We start from the raw sequence: 18,329 nt of genomic DNA, 5'->3' as shown, positions 1-18,329 counted from the left end.
AGTACATTACTTTGGTGGTAAAAAAAAAAATCACACATTTAGAAAAAAAAAAACTTGAAATCATGTGTCCCACAATTATTGGCACCCCTAACAATTCCGCGGAACATTTTAATTGATTTTTTTTTAAATATATTTTTCTGTAGTTGCTAAAGTTGGTCAGGGTATCTAGGAACTTTTAATTAGTAATTCATGACTTCCTGTTTCCCTGGGGTATAAATATGACGTGACACAGAGGCCTAATTCTCTTACCCATTTGTCAACATGGCAAAGACAAGAGAACACACCATTCAAGTAAGGCAGATTTGTGTCGACCTTCATAAGTCAGGCAATGGCTACAAGAAAATAGCCACTCGCCATAACTTGCCCGTATCTACAGTCAGAGGAATCATTAAGAAGTTTAAAACAACTGGAACAGTGACAAACAAGGCTGGAAGAGGTCCCAAGTTTATCTTGCCACAACGCACAGTGAGGAGGATGGTAAGAGAAGTAAAAAAAAGTCCTAAGCTCACTGTCACAGAATTGCATCAAAGAGTGGCATCTTGGGGTCACAAAGTCTCCAAAACAACCATCAGACGCTCTCTACATGCCAACAAGCTGTTTGGGAGGCATGCAAGGAAAAAGCCTTTTCTCACTAACACTCACAAACGTAAACGTCTGGAGTTTGCTAAGCGGCACTGGGACTTCAACTGGGATCGTGTGCTTTGGTCAGATGAGACTAAGATTGAGCTTTTTGGCAACAAACACTCTAAGTGGGTCTGGCGTAAAACAAAAGATGAGTATGCCGAAAAGCACCTCATGCCCACCGTGAAGTATGGTGGAGGATCTGTGATGCTGTGGGCCTGTTTCTCTTCCAAAGGCCCTGGGAACCTTGTCAGGGTGCATGGCATTATGAATGCTTTGAACTACCAGGACATTTTAAATAAAAACCTGATGGCCTCTGCCAGAAAGCTAAAGATGGGTCGTCATTGGGTCTTTCAGCAGGATAATGATCCAGAACATGTGGCAAAATCTACACAAAAATGGTTCAGCAGTCACAAACTCAAGGTCCTCCCATGGCCATCTCAGTCCCCAGACCTCAACCCAATCGAAAACCTGTGGGGCGAGCTAAAGAGGAGAGTGCATAAGAGAGGACCCAGGACACTGGATGATCTAGAAAGATTGTGCAAAGAAGAATGGTCAAAGATCCCTCTCTCTGTGTTCTCCAATCTTGTGAAATGTTATAGGAGGAGATTAAGTGCTGTCTTGTTGGCAAAAGGGGGTTGTACAAAGTATTAACATCAGGGGTGCCAATAATTGTGGGACACATGATTTAAAGTTTTATTTTTTCTAAATGTGTGATTTTTTTTTTTACACCAAAGTAATGTACTTAAATAAAAGGTTGGATTTTTCTCTTTTTTTGCATTTGGGTTCTATGTTGTTTAAAAAAAAAAGGAGAATTTTTGGAAGTCCTCGACCACATCTTAAACAGGGGTGCCAATAATTGTGGAGGGCACTGTATATATATACATACATACAAATAATTCATTGGGATTCAAATCCGTGAATGAGAGGAAAACTAGATGAACACAAGCAATGTATGCACGCACAGAAATTAGTTGAAATATCCCTGATTTTGCTATTATATCAAAGCTTAAAGTTCAAGTAATTATTCCTAGTAGATCGAGCATGAAGAAAGCAGTAAGCAATGAACTCAGCCTTGGTGGTGGCCTGAAGTCTGTTATTGTAGTTAACTTTTTTTGAAAGTGACAACAAAGGAAGGAGAAAAATGCCTTGCATCATGCTCCTTATAGTATTGCCAAACTAGTTCTGAGGTATATGGCAAGTAGGTACTTTAACTGTAGGTCATTCATTGGCCTTCTCAACGCCCCTAGGGTCTTACATTATATGTTCGCATAGCAGGTTGAGTAGCACCATATGTAATAAAAATCAGTTCAAACCCAAAGAAATATAACTTTTCTTTACAACACTAAAATCGTAAAGCGTAAAATTACAAAAAAAGAGAATAATTAATTTACTGTACAAATCTCATCTTTTTTCTTTTATCATACAACTACATTACAAGTATTTAAGGACCCCCACAGCAAGCCAGCTGCCTTTGAAACCATGATACTGACATTGAGCTAACCCTGTTTCGTGTCCTACACCAAAGGAAGGTAAGGAGCATGTTCACAAAACACAACAGTCGCATGACAACACGTAATATATCCACAATTCAGGTTTGTTCTGTGAACCTGTGGTCAAGAACTCTGAAACAGTTGCTGACAACAAAGTAAATAACCCTTGAGAGAATGTGAGAATCACATTTAAAAAAAAGATCTTTGAAATATTAGTCTAAAAATGCACCTTTTTTAGAATGGCTCGATTTACAATATGAAGGACATAACAATTGTGAAACTGAGAGAAGCACCAGAAAGTAAAAAGTGTAAAAATTCAATTTGCATGATATTCTGTTTTACAGATAGGCTACAGTAATTCAGATCAAGTTTTGTCTGTCTATTATCAATTTCATGTCTAGAAAATAATTTGTTTGTTGTAACTGTAGACGTTTTTGCACCAATCATCTGATCTGAAGATCTTATCAATATTTCACCTTCAATATCAAAAGTACTTTAGAAACACTGATTTTCTTAGGAACCATTTTGCTGATGATATTTTGTCTGTACAGTATTTTCAGTTTCATCCTTTTTCACACATTTGGAAAAACGCGTTTATCTATACAAACTGATTTGGTTCAAACATGAAGGCATTTGAACAACACTGTATAATAAAGACAAGCTCCACTTTTAGCACCGTTATTGTGGTGTATCCACAAAGTTCAGTGTTTTTTTTTACAGAATGTCAAGATTATATCTCAATAAAAAAAGAAGCTTAATTAGAAAAAGAAAGCCACCTAAATGAAACTTTGTTTCCAGTAAATATAGAAGTCCTGATGGATTGGACCTGCAAAGCACCCAGAAATGTTAAGTGTGTACCTAGTAAAAGTAACCAAATAATAAATACTTCCTTAGTAGAGGGGGGTCAACCAACCAATCAGTAAAGTCTGATCTTTCAAGAGGTGACAGACCTGATGTACTGTATAACGTGGTACGACTTCCAATTGATCGAGTTCCTTCTCCACCGACGCTGTGCGTTTCTTCTGACACTGTCGCTTGCCATTCGGGAGAGAGAGGATGCGCTGTGTTGTGAGGCTAGTGGTGCTTGAGGTTCTTCGTATAGCACCATCAGTATAGCACCGTGCGTTTTCATTCTCAGTGTTATTCCTCATGGGTCAACCCTACAGTACAGTATGAATGTCTCTTGTCTAGATGAAGTGGCTGTACGGCCCTGTGACCTTGGTAAAAGCGTAGGGCGACGTGTTGACGTAGGTGTTGGTGGTGCGCGACATGGACCTCTCCATGAGGGTCTGGATGAAGCGCTTGTACGGAGGCTCCCCTTGCTGCTCCGACAGCTCCGGGTGCTCCCTCTTCGCCCCCTTCTTAGTGCTCTTGCTGGGCGTCACCGTGCCGCCCTCGGCCCCGTTCCTCTCGGCGTCCTCCTCCTTCTCCCGTTGCTTCTCGGCCATCTTGGCCTCCCACAGCGCCAGGCCGTGCTTCGCCTCGTTCATGTTCTTGTGCTGGTAAAACACCAGGGAGATGCGAGCAGGGTGGTTGCGTTTGGGGTTCTTTAGCGGCGTGGTGGCGTGCATCTCCCGCTTGGCACACTCAATGAGGATGGAGCCGTGGCTGGGCGCCACAGCCACCCCGCCGATCTCTGGATCCAGGAAGTTGTGCTCGTTGTCAGACCACATGGCCGGCTTCTCCTTGGGTGCGGTGGGCGTTGGCGAACCCAACCCGGGCTCCTGCTTGATCATGGGGGAACCCCCGTGGTGGTTCTCATTGGGGAGCCCTGGAAACCCTTGTTGCGTGGGTGTCATGCACGTGCTTTGGAGACCCATCTCGGTCTTGACTTGCATACGGAAGGGGTCCTGGGGGCCGCCCGGGGGGAACATTTGGGCGCTCTGGGAGAGGTAGGGGTTGGGGTACCCACCAAACTGATTGCCTTTGCTCACTGCTGCTGCATAGTCCAGCCCCGGGTGGTGGGCTGAGGGCGGCCTGGAGAGGGCATCCAGGTATTGGGCGTCGGGGGAACCGCTGGGACCATACGAGAGGGGACCGTAGGGGCTCATGGGGTGTATGCCGGGCCTCATGCTGCTACAGTTGCTGTAACCATTGATCTGTAAACCGGGCTCGCCATACCGCGGAGGGTAGCTGACCCCATAGCGTTGGTGCGCGTCATACTGCTGCTGCATGTCGGGGTAAAGCGCTCCTGGCCTCTGTTGCCGGTACATGTCCAGGTGCTTTGGGTTCGAGGTGTAGTAAGGGTGGTAGTTGTCCAAGGGCGTACCTCCGTTACACTGGTAACCCAGGTAGGGGCTACCCGGCGTCATGGGACTGGGGTAAGGGCTCGCTGGATTCGACCCATTCATGTAAGAGGTGGGTACGTGCAAAGGGGAGGGGTAAGGGCTTGCTGAGGCTGGTGGCTGGGTGTACATGCTACCTGGCTTGGAAGTGCTTGGAAAGGGGCCGGGATGGTTGGGGAAGCGGGGGTAGGGGCTGGCTGGATGGGAGGAGCCAGTGAAGGCGTGAAGGGTGTTCTGTTGCTGGAGGTGGGCCCCAAGAGGGTGACCTGGCGGCTGACCTGGTGGCTGGGGGGTCGTTCCCATGGCGCCTGGATTTGGACCTGGGAGAAGAGAGCGATGGAAACACGTCTTAGAAACAGGCAGTATAACTAGGGGCCACTGTTTTGGGAGATCATGTCACATGACCTAAATTTGTACCTTTATTTATTTTAAGTATTTTCCAGAAATTAGAATTATACTGAAAATGCAAGCAATTGTCTGAGGAGGGTGCTGGACTATCTGACATAAAAAGAAAAAGGGACAGTTTGATGAAAAAGCTTTAAATAAAAGGTTAATATCCAGGTCATGTGACATGATTGTCCAAAACACAGGGCCTGAAGCATAACATATAAAATGCAAACAAATACTGTAGACTGACTGTGTACGATATCACCAGTCATTACACAAGATGATGCCAAGGATGCATGTTGATCGATCTATAAAGATCCCATCTATTAGAGGCTGATGGAACGCTAGAAAGTGCCGGAGGAGAACAACAGTATCGTCTGTGTCCTCTATTCTAAAATATCACCAGTCCTCCTACATCAGCGTCTTGTGTCTGGACCCTACTACACTGTGTAAATCTCCACCCACCTGTCCCAGGAGTGCTCTGAGCTATGCTCTCATAAGTGCTACTAGATTTCAGCTTGGCCTGTAGGGCTTTCTCCGCCTTCAACGGCGTGTCCGGTCCCCCGGCGTTCTTGTTTGCGGCAGCCCGCTTGGCGTCCAGCTTCTTCTGCCGACAGGACTTGGCTGGCTCGGAGAGCATGCGGATCTGGCGGCGGAAGGCGTTGAGCACCTGGATGGCGCCCGTCTTGACCTTCTCCTGCTGCCCCTCTTCGCTGCCAAATTCGTCTGTTGACGAGGCCTTGTAGAGGGGCAGCACGTGGAGCTGCTCTTCCTCCGGAATCTTCCCGATCTGGCGGTTGTCCTCCCTGGTTAGCGTGCACACCTGGGGGGGGGGGACAAGCTTGAGTGCTCTGTTTGCTTTCGACAATTATTTTGACTAGTGTTAATTTTTTAAATATTTGAATGTCCACTGGGAAGAGAGGCATCTTCTGTTTATTGCAGTATTTATTTCTTAACTTTTTTCTCCCAGCAGATTCAATCATTTGATACAATAATGTATTGGCATTTTACTCTATGCCATGATTAGGTATTGGCTTACCACAGTGCTGCCCCCCTGCATGTTGTGGAGGTCTCTGTGAGCGTGGGCGCAGAAGTCCATACAGGCGGTGACCCCGGAGAAAGGTCGCCCCTCCTTCTTTCCCAGACGGCAGTCCGGCGCCCTTTGCTCATGTTCCACCTGTGGACGAACAATATGGGCGTTAGTCACTGTCTGCAGACAGGTGGCGTCATTCCCTAGCCGAGTCACAGCACTAGTGTAGATAAGAGTTGTTCTATCTGGCGTGAAGAGAATCTGGGTTACTGGGTTAAGTACCAGTATGTCACAGAAATACCAGGGTTGTGTTCAGTAGAAAATGTTTTGAAAAATGGAGGAGGTACTGCCTGAACTTGTCCAATGAACACACAGAATTTCGTCTGCGGTTGCAAAACTACGGTGTGCCCCACTGAACACGACCCTCAGTGCAAAGAGAAGACATGGATGCCCATATGGTATACGTTACGAGCATAAAAATTAGTCTCACTAAATCAATCTTATCACTGTTCAAGCTAATAAATCATTTCATTTATAGGCTCTTTAAATGAATCATGGCTAGGGTTTTTTTAAAGCTAGTGTTCAGTTGTTAATGTTGATTAATGCTATACATCTCAAATGTCTTGCAGTGCTGTACATGGAGGCTGTATGCCCAGAAATCCTTACCTGGTTTTGATAGGCATCTGGTGCCAGGGTTTTGTATGTGGGGGCCATTAGGGTTGCCAGATTCTGAAGGTTCTGCTCCAGCCTTTCTTCCTGATAGAGAAGCAAAACACATTATTTCAGCGTAGGTATTTTTTTATGGCTGGCAACGCATAATTAGAGTAACACTAAATAAATATGTTTATGAATACAGTATGTACTGTATGTTTCACCTCTTTCGGGTCATCCCCAGTTAGCCTGAATTTGCGTGGGATTTTGCTCCTGGCAAACTTGCAGCCGTTGTAGTACATGCTCCAGGAACAGCCGAAGGAGAAGGAAGCTCCACAGGCCTCTGGGTCCAGCCCCTGGCATGCACACGTCCTCCTAAACAGCAAGGATGAGAGGAATAACTCCATTATATAATAATCATTATACAGAACAAAAATATAAAAGCAACATGCAACAATTTAAACGATTTTACTGAGTGACAGTTCATATAAAGATATCAATCAATTTAAATACATTCATTAGGCCCTAATCTATGGATTTCACATGACTGGGCAGGGGCACAGCCATGGGTGGGCCTGGGAGGGCAAAGGCCCACACACTTGGGAGCCAGGCCCAGCCAATCAGAATGGGTTTTTCCCTACAAAAGGGCTTTATTACAGACAGAAATACTCCTCAGTTTCATCAGCTGTTCGGGTGGCTGGCCTCAGATGATACTGCAGGTGAAGAAGCCGGAGGTGGAGGTCCTGGGCTGGCATGGTTGGACGTACTGCCAAATTCTCTAAATGACGTTAGAGGCAGCTTATGGTAGAGAAGTCAACATTCAATTCTCTGGCAACAGCTCTAGTGGACATTCCTGCAGTCAGCATGCCAATTGCACGCTCCCGCAAAACTTCAGAGACATCTGTGGCATTGTGTTGTGTGACAAAACTGCACATTTTAGAGTGGCCTTTTATTGTCCCCAGCATGAGGTGCACCTGTGTAAAGATCATGCTGTTTAATCAGCGTCTTGATATGCCACACCTGTCAGGTGGCTGAATTATCTTCGCAAAGGAGAAATGCTCACTAACAGGGATGTAAACAAATACACTTTTTGTGCGCATGGAACATTTCTGGGATCTTTTATTTCAGCTCATGAAATCAACACTTTACATGATGTGTTTACATTTTTGTTCAGTATATTTGGTGGGTGCTTATATTTGTCCTATTTCACACATATAAGTGTATATTGGAAATGTGTTTTTTGCATATCCCAATTCTCCCTGAGACTGAGCAAGGTCTGCTATTATCAACGACGAGCTTAGAGCAATTAGCTTGCTCAAGGGCACATCAACAGATTTTCTCCTTGTCGACTTGGGGATTAAATCTAGCGACCTTGCAGTTATTGGCCCAATGCTCTAACCAATAGGCTACCTGCCACGCTATTATACAAAAATATAAACGCAACATGTAAAGTGTTGGTCCCATGTTTCATGAGCTGAAATAAAAGATCCCAGAAATGTTCCATACGAACAAAAAGCTTATTTCTCTCATGTTGTTTCCTATTTATTACATCTCTGTTAGTGAGTATTTCTCCTTTGCGAAGATAATTAATCCACCTGACAGGTGTAGCATATCAAGAAGCTGATTAAACAGCATGATCATTACACAGGTGCACCTTGTACTGGGGACAATAAAAGGCCAATCTAAAATGTGCAGTTTTGTCACACAACACAATGCCACAGATGTCTCTGAAGTTTTTAGGGAGCGTGCAATTGGCATGCTGACTGCAGGAATGTCCACTCGAGTTGTTGCCAGAGAATTGAATGTTAATTTCTCTACCATAAGCCGCGTCCAACGTCGTTTTAGAGAGTTTGGCAGTACGTCCAACTGGCTTCACAACCGCAAAACACGTGTAACCACGCCAGCCCAGGACCTCCACATCGGGCTTCTTCACCTGCGGGATCATCTGAGGAGGGAGGGAGGAGGAGGAGGGGGGCGGGGGGATTATTTCTGTCTGGCTGGGCCTGACTCCCAAGTGGGTGGGCCTATGCCCTCCCAGGCCCACCCATGGTTGTGCCCATTGCCCAGTCATGTGAAATCCATAGATTAGGGCCTAATTAATTTTTTTCAATTGAGCGATTTCCTTCTATGAACTGTAACTCCGTAAAATCTTTGAAATTGTTGCATGTTGCGTTTATATCCCTGGCACGCACACGTCCTCCTTAACAACAAGGACGAGAGGAACAACTCATTGAATGCTATTCATAAAACTCCATGCTAGATTTACCAAGTGCTCCCTCCTAGAAGTAAATTTGTCAAAACCCTAAATCAACAGCTACTATTTATTGTCAAAGGCTTGGTTTAAATCCTTTGTATAAATATTTAATCAAACACATTGCTGTGAATTTATACATTTCCAAATACCAGGTGGTACGGTTACCATTCCAATAAAGGTTTATTACGTATACTCCCAACTATCTTAAATCAAATGTAATTGTAATTGCAAATACGTAAGCATGGGTAATTGAGATTTATATAGGAGCTAAGCATCCCTTCCCAGTGGGAAACGGTGGTTTTGAACACACAAAGCAACGCCTATACCTTTTACTTATGAGTCAGCCTAGCAGTGGAAAAAGAATATCGGAAACCTGCAGTTAAGCCTGTCCGTTCTATGTCTCATGCCTATGTAAATAACATAGAAAATGGAAAATAACACGTTGATTTTGGCTAGCAGGGTGTGCCTTCATATTACACTATAGGCAGTTGTTTCATTGTGAATGACATTACATCACGCTGAAACAGCACGCTACACCATAACACATGCGCTCCTGTAGAGTGCCGACATTACACATCCTGTTTGAGCGGGGTTGAGGCAGCTGCTGCCAGTAGAATAGTTAATGCAGTCATTGTGTGCATTGAAGAGAACAAGCCGTTCTACCTGACAGTGTAGCCATGTACACAGCGCTTTGGACAACTCAATTAGTTAGCTGTGTTAGACATGGAATAGCTTGGTCCCAGATATGTTTGTGCTGTCTTGGCAACTCCTGTTAAATGGTCATTGTCATGCCAACAAATGACCATAGGAGTTGGCAAGACAGCACAAACAGATCGGAGACCAGGCTAGACACAGAGGGATAAAGCATTAGAATGTCTAACTGACTGACTGTAGGATGATTCTGAAGGACCAGCTTTGGGCAAGCATCGCTATGACATGGTAAGTATGGTCGCTTCCTCTCATCACGGGTTGGGTTGAATAGCCTTCAACTATCAATAATTCACCACCAGGTAACTCATCCCAGATAGGGTTTAGGGTTTTGTAAAGTAAAGCTCCCCAGGAGACAACGGATGGGAGTGCGTGAATGAGCTGTTCTGTTCATTGGTACCATGACCAGGAGAAGCTGGCCTTTGATATTATGGTGTATCATCTGACCTAATGCCCAGCTTGTGTGTGTCATGCCTGGTCGTCAGTTAAACAGTTGTTGTTATCATGTATCCCCCATCTACTGCCTTAGAGTTTGTTTTCAGGTATTATATTCAATTTGAACTTGTTGTACACTGAACAAAAATATAAACGCAACATGCAGCAATTTCTAAGAGTTACAGTTCATATAAGGTAATCAGTAAATTGAAATAAATAAATTAGGCCTTAAACTATGGATTTCATATCACTGGGAATACAGATATGCATCTGTTGGTCACAGATAGGCCTACCTTAATTTTGCACATGTTGTACATTTGAACTATCTACTTATATTCCCCTGAGGCATCTTTCCTGTTTTGAGTGTACTATATTGCAGTGTATTGTATTTACATAGCAATGAGTGGCACAATGTGGTTGCAGTCCCCCTCAGTAATGTCTTGGATTATTGCACTTTTGTCGGTGTCAAAGAAAATGTGTGCGCTTGGTTCAGCTGTCTAAACACATTTTATGGCATGATTAGAAATTACGATTTTGGAGGCAAGGACAGAAAGGCCCTTACTCCTCGTTGATGGCACATCGTCGCTGGGTGAGGGCTCCGTGTCTCGTCAGGGTGTCGCTGAGCTCCATGTAGAGCTGGTCGGCCATGGTGGTGGGGATGCCTTCCCAGATCAGGATGATCACCACGATGCACGCCGTCTCGCACTTGTGGCGCTCCCGCTCACGCACCAGAACCAGGAGTTTCTCGTCCACGCTGCCGCGCCGGATCACCTGGAACACACCAATGTTTTAATGTATTTTATTTCTCTGTATATCCAGGTAAATCTAATTGATATTAAGTGCCTTTTTCCCAGAGGGATCTGGTCTAAGATCGCAGCGGATACAGTAACGTTTCCCTTAAAATTACAATATTGTACATTTTCACAATTGTCAATTTTGCTCTATATACCAATCCTCTATTCTAATTTCGGTTATCCCAACTGGGCGGCAGGTAGCCTGGGTGTTAGATCGTTGGACCAGTAACCGAAAGGTTGCTGGTTCGAATACGCAAGGTGAAAAATATGTCACTGTGCCCTTAATGAAGGAAAGGAAGCGTTTTAATAAAATGCCACCACCACCCATGACTTCGACTCTATTCTTAAACCAATACTGTCTGATCAGTGATAACCAAAGTATGGAAGGTACATATTACAGCAGGCCCACTTCAGAGTAATTCCTCTATTTATATAGTCTTTAGATTTTAGTACCCTAATTTGCTCCAGAGGCGCCGTACTACTATGGCTGACCCTGTAAAACAACACATTTCCCTGCACCTATCCGTTGTATGTGACAATAATAAAAAACACATTTCGGAGATATTGTCATTCTTCATTGACACTTACCCATTTAGCTATGGGGCATCCCTGTGTACTCTTCCCCTCCTTGCCTGTGTACACCACTTTTTCAATCCTGATGGCACTGCCAGTTAGCCCAGACCTTCAAATGCAAGAATGATAGTTACAGTAGATGCATGTGATATAGTAACATAAGAGTGTATGGCAATAAAATGAGGCTATGAACAACGTGTGTTAAGTGTGGGTGTAAATCTGGGGTCTGTTCAGGAGTGTACAACGTTACAGAGCGTTCTGATTGAAACGTCTCCACATTAAAGGTGATAAGAGCGTCTGCTAAATGACATAAATGTAAATGTAAATATATATGATATATGCAATGATCTATATATACACTAGATGATCGACAGGGGGCGCTGTGTTGAAGCAACTGTGCCTCCATCTTGGCACTCCCCCACCGTTGTAAAAAATATTTTGGAAGCTATAGAAATGCATTCATTAATGTCTACATTCGTTTTTGCCACATGTATTATATTACAGACACCTTAATGCATACCTTTAAATGATATTATGTGAGCTAAACATACAAATAAAAAAAAAATATATTTTTTTTTCCTTGAAATATAATTTTTTTGAGATTACTAATGTTACGGTCCCCACAACAACAACAAAAATACATGTAATTTTGTCCTTGAGACATTGAAGAATTCCATTCATTACAAGGACTGCTACTTCTGGGGAGTGCCAATATGCCCAAACAATGGCTTCAAAGCCTCAGCAATCCAGAGTGTATATACATCATTAGATATATGTCATTTAACAGGCACTTTTATCCAAAGCAGCAAACATTCATGTGTGCATACATTTTACGTACAGGTGGTCCCAGGAATCGAACCCAATACCTGGCGTTGCAAGCACCATGCTCTACCAACTGAGCTACAGAGGACCACAGTCACACTGAGCTACAGAGGATTACAAATGTAAAATGAAAGGAACAAATACAAACTTGACGCATGTATTCCCAGGTTAAATACTAATGGAATGTCTACATGTGTAAGATCCATGCCATGATTTATATGCCATTATTTATATGGCACCATGTTTAATTCTGGTGAGTGGTAAAATCAGGAACCTGTCACTCTAAGTATGGAGGTCATGTGACCAGAAAGTGAGACCAAAATGGCTGTGACGTGAGAAAGCTTGAGTTAAAATGTTTGTTTGAAATCTTGAAAAGTTCAGTAATTGTTCCTATGGTTTATTTGCGTGTGAGAAAGCAACCGTTAAAATGTTTGTTTGAAACATTGAAAAGTTATACATTCAGTAACTGTGCGTAGAAAAACCTTTTCCTTTGTATTACGTGGGATGAAGCGGGATAAAACAACCCACCTTGTCTCCATGATGTCACGGATGGCCTTGATATTTGGAGCGGAGCCCAGGTGGGTGTAATACGGCCCTTCGTCCTTCTCACTGATTGACTCTGTTTCAAAACAAAGAAAGGGACAAACCCCATACCCAAATTAGACATCAACTGACAAATAATCTGTGTGTAAAGACAGACATGAAATGTGACTCACCCACGCAGTGGCAGGAAGGGATATCATACTGGGTCTTGATAGGAGTATCCAATAGGTTTTTAATGGGAGTATCCAGGAGTTTCATGGGGGAATTCATAAAACTCTGGAGCAGGGGTTCCTGCTTGGGGGTGAAGTCTAGGTGGGGTCTTTTCAGCGCATTGGAGCCAGGACGCCCCATCCCCATGTCCTCCATCCCAACCATCCCACCGTCCATGTCCGCGTGGGTCGAGAGCACCGTCACAGCGCCAGACTGCTCCACCTTGACCTTGTTGGGCGACCTGATGACGAGGGACTTCCTGTCGAAGACTGGTGAAAGCTGATACTGTCTGAGAGTCTGCTCCATGGTGGCTAGGATGCTCCGCTGGGAGCTGCTCTGGCTCCGCTCACCGCCGCACGACATCTGGGGCTGTGGGTTGTACTCCTGCTTGACCTGGATGCCCCCCATTACCATACCCATCTCCCGGCCCTGCTGTTGATGCTGCATCAATGGCGGCGGTCCAGTCCCTGGGTGGTGAGGGTGTTCGAACCGCGGCCCATTCTCCATCTTGATGGGCCGGAGGCCGTGCTTGAAGTCTACAGGGCTCTGTGGATGAGGGGGACCCAGAGATCCCCGCTCAGACTGCCTCTGTAGAAGATGCATCCGCAGGGCCGCGTGCCTCTGGAAGTCCCCCTGGGGGCCCCCGTGTCCCAGCGGTGGAGGCCTCCCCCTCTGGAACTGGGCGCAAGACTCCTGCTGATTCTGCTCCATTTTAGGATACATCTGCTGTTGCTGTGCAGACAACTGCTGGTTTAAAGCACTGTGTGGTAAGTGAGGTAGTGGTTGTGGGGGGGTCTGGGTAACTGGGAAGTCCATGTGGTTGAGGTGTGGTTGTCGGAAGTGGGGCGGCGGCTGCTGCTGGTGGGAGTATTGCTTGGGCCCGGGGCTTGGAGTGTACTGCCTCTGCTGTTGTTGTTGGTGCTGCTGTTGTTGTTGCTGCTTCATCTCCAGCTCCATCTCCATCTCCATGGTATTACTGCTGCTGTGTCGCCATGACGCCTGCTGGGACTGCTGTGCATCGTTGGGCTGAGAGGGGTCTGCAGGATTGAACCCAGGGTTGTTTCTCATCATAGACTGGATCTGCTGCTGGTGCCCAGGCTGGGGTTGACCACCCTGACCTCTGTAGCCTCCTCCAGGGGATTTTAGATCCTTTTCTAGCCTGATGTAGTCCTCCAGCTTGAGTTTGTTCAGCAGCTGTTGACCGTCCATCTTGCCCTGGTTGGGGTCCTGCGACTGGGGTGCGTTGACCGACTGCTGTCCGTCGTACTGAGATGGATGGGACAGCGGGCGCTGCTGCTGTTGATGTTGTGGACGTTGTGGCGGCTGCAAAAAGCTAGGTGAAAGTATTTCCTCTAGATCTGGGTCGCCTTCGCATAAGTGCTCTGGCTGCATGGGGGCTCGAAAACAATTCTCCCCTTGCTGCTGCTGTTGAGGAGGAAGATTACACTGCTGCTGGGGCATGTGTTGTGTATGTGGCTGCTGTTGTTGGTGCATGTGAGAAGGGCCTTTAGAGTCGGCCTGCTGCTGCCACTCTGGGGCAGTGTTGTGCTTGGCAGGAGGCACTTGGTGAGGCGACTGGGCCGGCCGCGGCTGCTGTTGCTGGTAGGCCCCTCCGGTGGGTCCTACGTCAAAGCTTTGTCCCCCCGTCTGGAACCTCCGTGCTGAGTCGGGCTCCAGCATCTGGCCCTGGCCCTGGGAGTTCAGATCTATCCAGCCCATCTGGGAATTAGGGCAGCCGGGATCTGCTCCTCCTCTCTGCTGCTGCTGCGTCGTGTCTTCCATCATCCCATTTTGATGGGAGCGTTGGGGTCCAGGCTCGCTGCCACCGGGCAGGGGAGCTGGGCCCATGGAGCCCTGGGGGCCCGTAGAGTCAGCTCCACAGGGGTTCCCCGTCTGCTGTTGCTGCTGCTGCATCCCATACTGTTGCTGCTGGCGCCTCTCCTCATTCTGCCCCATGCCTGGGCTGGGGAAAGGGCCGGGACTGAACCCAATGGCCTCCTCTGTCTGCAGCGGAGTGCTCTGCTCTAGAGGGGGCAGGAAAGAGTTCTGATGGTTAAACTCCTGGTTAGGTTTCCTGTAAATGCCCTCTGTGTTGTTCTGATGTTGTTGGGAGCCGTTAGCGAGCTGCTGTTGCTGGTGCTCTCCTCTGTAACTGTTAGAATATCCATTCACCATATACGGGGCGGCTGAGTTGTTATATCCATTGCTGCCTTGTCCTTTGCGGGCTGCTACCCCAGTCTGCTGCTGTTGCTCCAAGACAGGCCTCTGGGATGAAATGGGAGGGAACCCTGAGGTAAGAGAGGTAGGTGACTGCGTCGTGGCTTGTTCGGGCAGTTCAGGGAGTTCATTGGTGAGTGAGCTAATGTCGTCGACCAACCCCACCTCCGGTTGAGACTCCGGCGCGCCTGTCTGTGGTGCGATGGACACTTGTTCTGGGTAATACTGAGACAGAGTTTTCTCTAGAAGGTCGCCAGGTGTGCCTTCAATGGAATTGGGGCTCACTGTAGCACCATTAGCCATTTGCTTGTTCCTCGATAGTGAGAAAATATCCCCTCCATTTGAGAAAGTATTACAGTTTCTCTTATCCAGTCTTGTCTCATCGCAGTCAAACTCCCCAGGCTTTGTCAACTCAGGGAAATCGTCCATGATGTCACCACCATCCTTTTTGTCCCACATCTCCTCTCCATCCACTCTGTTAATCTCCAAATCCGCTCTGAGTTTCTTGGCCTGGTGAATGCCCAGTAAGGACTGGTCACTGAGCGCATGCTTCAGATCCCCGCCATTGATCATGTTATAAGAGCCTTGGTCGAACAGTCCCTGCACTCCGGCAGGGCTGCTGCTGTTCTCCCTGTGTCTCTTCATTGGGTTGATGACCCCTTCCACGGCCTTGTTGTAAAGGTTCCAGTTTCCGTCCCCGTTGATCTGCTGATGGGCTCCTTCTGGCGACTGGGTGCCATTTTGGAGCTTGGCGGTGATCAAGTTGTCTGGATGAGTGGCGGCGTTGAGTTGTGCTAGTATCAGACTTTCTTCCGTCTCCTGGCTGGCCTTTTCTGTTTCCATCTGGCCTGCTCTGAGTCCATCCACAGGGCTGCCCTCTGTGCGTCCTGCAGGGGAGACGGAGGGAGAGAGAGAGAGGTATTACTAACCGTGGAATACAGAAACAACAGACAGTGATAAGGTTTACACTTTACAAGATTACACTTTTAAACAATAATGTGAATGGTGCACATAGCCCTGATCTTGAATTAATGTGGAAATTGGTATTATATGATCCTAGGATGGTTTGTCTGTGATTCCTCAAATGTCATCACAAGTTTCCACTTTCCCATAACATCACATTTGTTTGAAACGGATGAAGGAGAAATAACACACATTCCCTCCAAAATTGAACGGAATTGGAATTATTTATAAACACTGAGGACAAAAAACATGTGGGCGGTGAAGCTTTGCATTAAGGGGTGGGAAACGGTAAATGAGTCTGTGCTCATTGCCAGCCCGGGTCACAGAGTTGGGTGAGGGGGTCAGGGGAGTAATACGTTTACGCTTGGCTCTAAGTGGATATCAGTTGGTGATATGAAGGAAGAGTCACAGAATTAGATTCACCTCAACTGGGTGGCAAACAGGGAGAGAAATAAGAATGCAGGGGGGAGGTTATCCCAGGACAGCGTGCTGGCGTCGGCATGGAGTGTCTGTCACACACAAACACACACACAGTGTGGGAACCAGCACGGTTGAAAAGGAGGTCCAATATACAGTAAATCAGCATCAGTTTTTATGCAATACTGTCCTGTGAGTTTCCGCTTTAACGAAATCAGAGATGGTGAAATACAATAATCTCCATTTCCCTTAGAAATGCGTTAAGTCAACCGAGCTGAATGTAAAAATACCACGAGGTCAGATGCATAATATTCCCAGTCTACATCCATCATTCTGAACCTGATGGGAGAAACGCCAGTGAAGTTGAGGAATATATCTTCTGAATGTGCTGCTCTTTGTAGACATGGGTGAACCCATTGGCACTCAGATTCTCACGAATCCATTGGCAGCTAGAGCAGTATGACTGCTTCTCTGAGACAGACTCACCCAGGCAAAACATTATTGGGTAGACAAAACATGACCAAATTATGCACATCCACCCTCCCCCCTCTCCTAACCCCCACTCCCCCTTTTCTCCCCCCCCCCCCCCCCCCCCCCCACCCCCCCACCCTCCCACGCAACGAGGCATTAGCAACTGTCTCGATATAGAGAGACAGCTCCAGGAAGGAGGGGGTTCTCAATAAAGAAAGAAAAGCCAGAGGCAGCATTCTTTGCGTGCGCAGCATATTCACAACACAACACAGCTCCGAACCTGAGCAGCTGTCTTTGGGGCTCAGCTTGGTGAGTGAAGCTTCACTCCACAGCTAGAGGTAGCAGAGCATGTTTACAGAAGAGGAGAGAGAGAGAGAGAGAGAGAGAGAGAGAGAGAGAGAGAGAGAGAGAGAGAGAGAGAGAGAGAGAGAGAGAGAGAGAGAGAGAGAGAGAGAGAGAGAGAGAGAGAGAGAGAGAGAGAGAGAGAGAGAGAGAGAGAGAGAGAGAGAGAGAGAGAGAGAGAGAGAGAGAGAGAGAGAGAGAGAGAGAGAGAGAAGAGAGAGAGAGAGAGAGAGAGAGAGAGAGAGAGAGAGAGAGAGAGAGAGAGAGAGAGAGAGAGAGAGAGAGAGAGAGAGAGAGAGAGAGAGAGAGAGAGAGAGAGAGAGAGAGAGAGAGAGAGAGAGAGAGAGAGAGAGAGAGAGAGAGAGAGAGAGAGAGAGAGAGAGAGAGAGAGAGAGAGAGAGAGAGAGAGAGAGAGAGAGAGAGAGAGAGAGAGAGAGAGAGAGAGAGAGAGAGAGAGAGAGAGAGAGAGAGAGAGAGAGACTTGGCTTTGGTCAACACGCATACCAACGGCTCCTCAACTCCTCCACCATGCCTCTTTCTTCTCAGGCAGATGCTGCTTGTATCAAACAAAGGGGTGCATGTGTCTGAATCACATGGCTAGACACTGACCTCATTCCATTAACTGCTACACGCTTGGAGTTTATGCTATAGAATGACTTGTAATACGGGCTGGAGGATAAGATGACGCTGCCCTTTTCTTGAAGGAGAGGGTGGGGAATAGGTTTTGTTAAATTTTTTGCTGGGTACTGGTACCTTTTTTCATACAATATGGACGAAAAAAAAAATATTTGTTAAATGAGATTGAACGGGATCTTAAGCACTTACAGTTGAAGTCGGAAGTTTACATACATCTTAGCCAAATACATTTAAAATCAGTTTTTCACAATTCCTGACATTTAATCCTTGTACAAATTCCCTGTCTTAGGTCAGTTAGGATCAACACTTTATTTTAAGAATGTGAAATGTCAGAATTATAGTAGAGAGCATGATTTATTTCAGGTTTTATTTCTTTCATCACATTCCCAGTGGGTCAGAAGTTTACATACACTCAATTAGTATTTGGTAGCATTGCCTTTAAATTGTTTAACTTGGGTCAAACATTTCGGGTAGCCT

At 46.2% G+C, this 18,329-nt stretch overlaps 1 protein-coding gene across 1 annotated transcript in view; it reads right to left on the bottom strand.

Moving 5' to 3' along the window:
• Nucleotides 1–1,250: 1,250 nt before the first annotated feature.
• Nucleotides 1,251–18,329, bottom strand: part of tet2 (tet methylcytosine dioxygenase 2) — a 55,388-nt gene continuing 38,309 nt past the window's right edge. Inside the window, exons 2-10 of the mRNA XM_084188635.1 lie at nucleotides 12,770–15,910; nucleotides 12,582–12,672; nucleotides 11,247–11,340; nucleotides 10,427–10,635; nucleotides 6,692–6,842; nucleotides 6,483–6,572; nucleotides 5,826–5,963; nucleotides 5,252–5,609; nucleotides 1,251–4,719 (exon numbers count right to left, since the gene is read on the bottom strand). Coding sequence (XP_084044761.1) covers nucleotides 3,302–4,719; nucleotides 5,252–5,609; nucleotides 5,826–5,963; nucleotides 6,483–6,572; nucleotides 6,692–6,842; nucleotides 10,427–10,635; nucleotides 11,247–11,340; nucleotides 12,582–12,672; nucleotides 12,770–15,866 — 5,646 coding nt within the window. The 5' untranslated portion in view covers nucleotides 15,867–15,910 and the 3' untranslated portion in view covers nucleotides 1,251–3,301. The remainder of the gene's footprint in view (nucleotides 4,720–5,251; nucleotides 5,610–5,825; nucleotides 5,964–6,482; nucleotides 6,573–6,691; nucleotides 6,843–10,426; nucleotides 10,636–11,246; nucleotides 11,341–12,581; nucleotides 12,673–12,769; nucleotides 15,911–18,329) is intronic.

The sequence above is a fragment of the Coregonus lavaretus genome, assembly GCF_964263955.1.
Source record: "Coregonus lavaretus genome assembly, contig: SUPER_35_unloc_1, whole genome shotgun sequence".
Taxonomy (NCBI): Eukaryota; Metazoa; Chordata; class Actinopteri; order Salmoniformes; family Salmonidae; genus Coregonus; species Coregonus lavaretus.
This window is presented reverse-complemented; position numbering and strand designations above follow the sequence as displayed.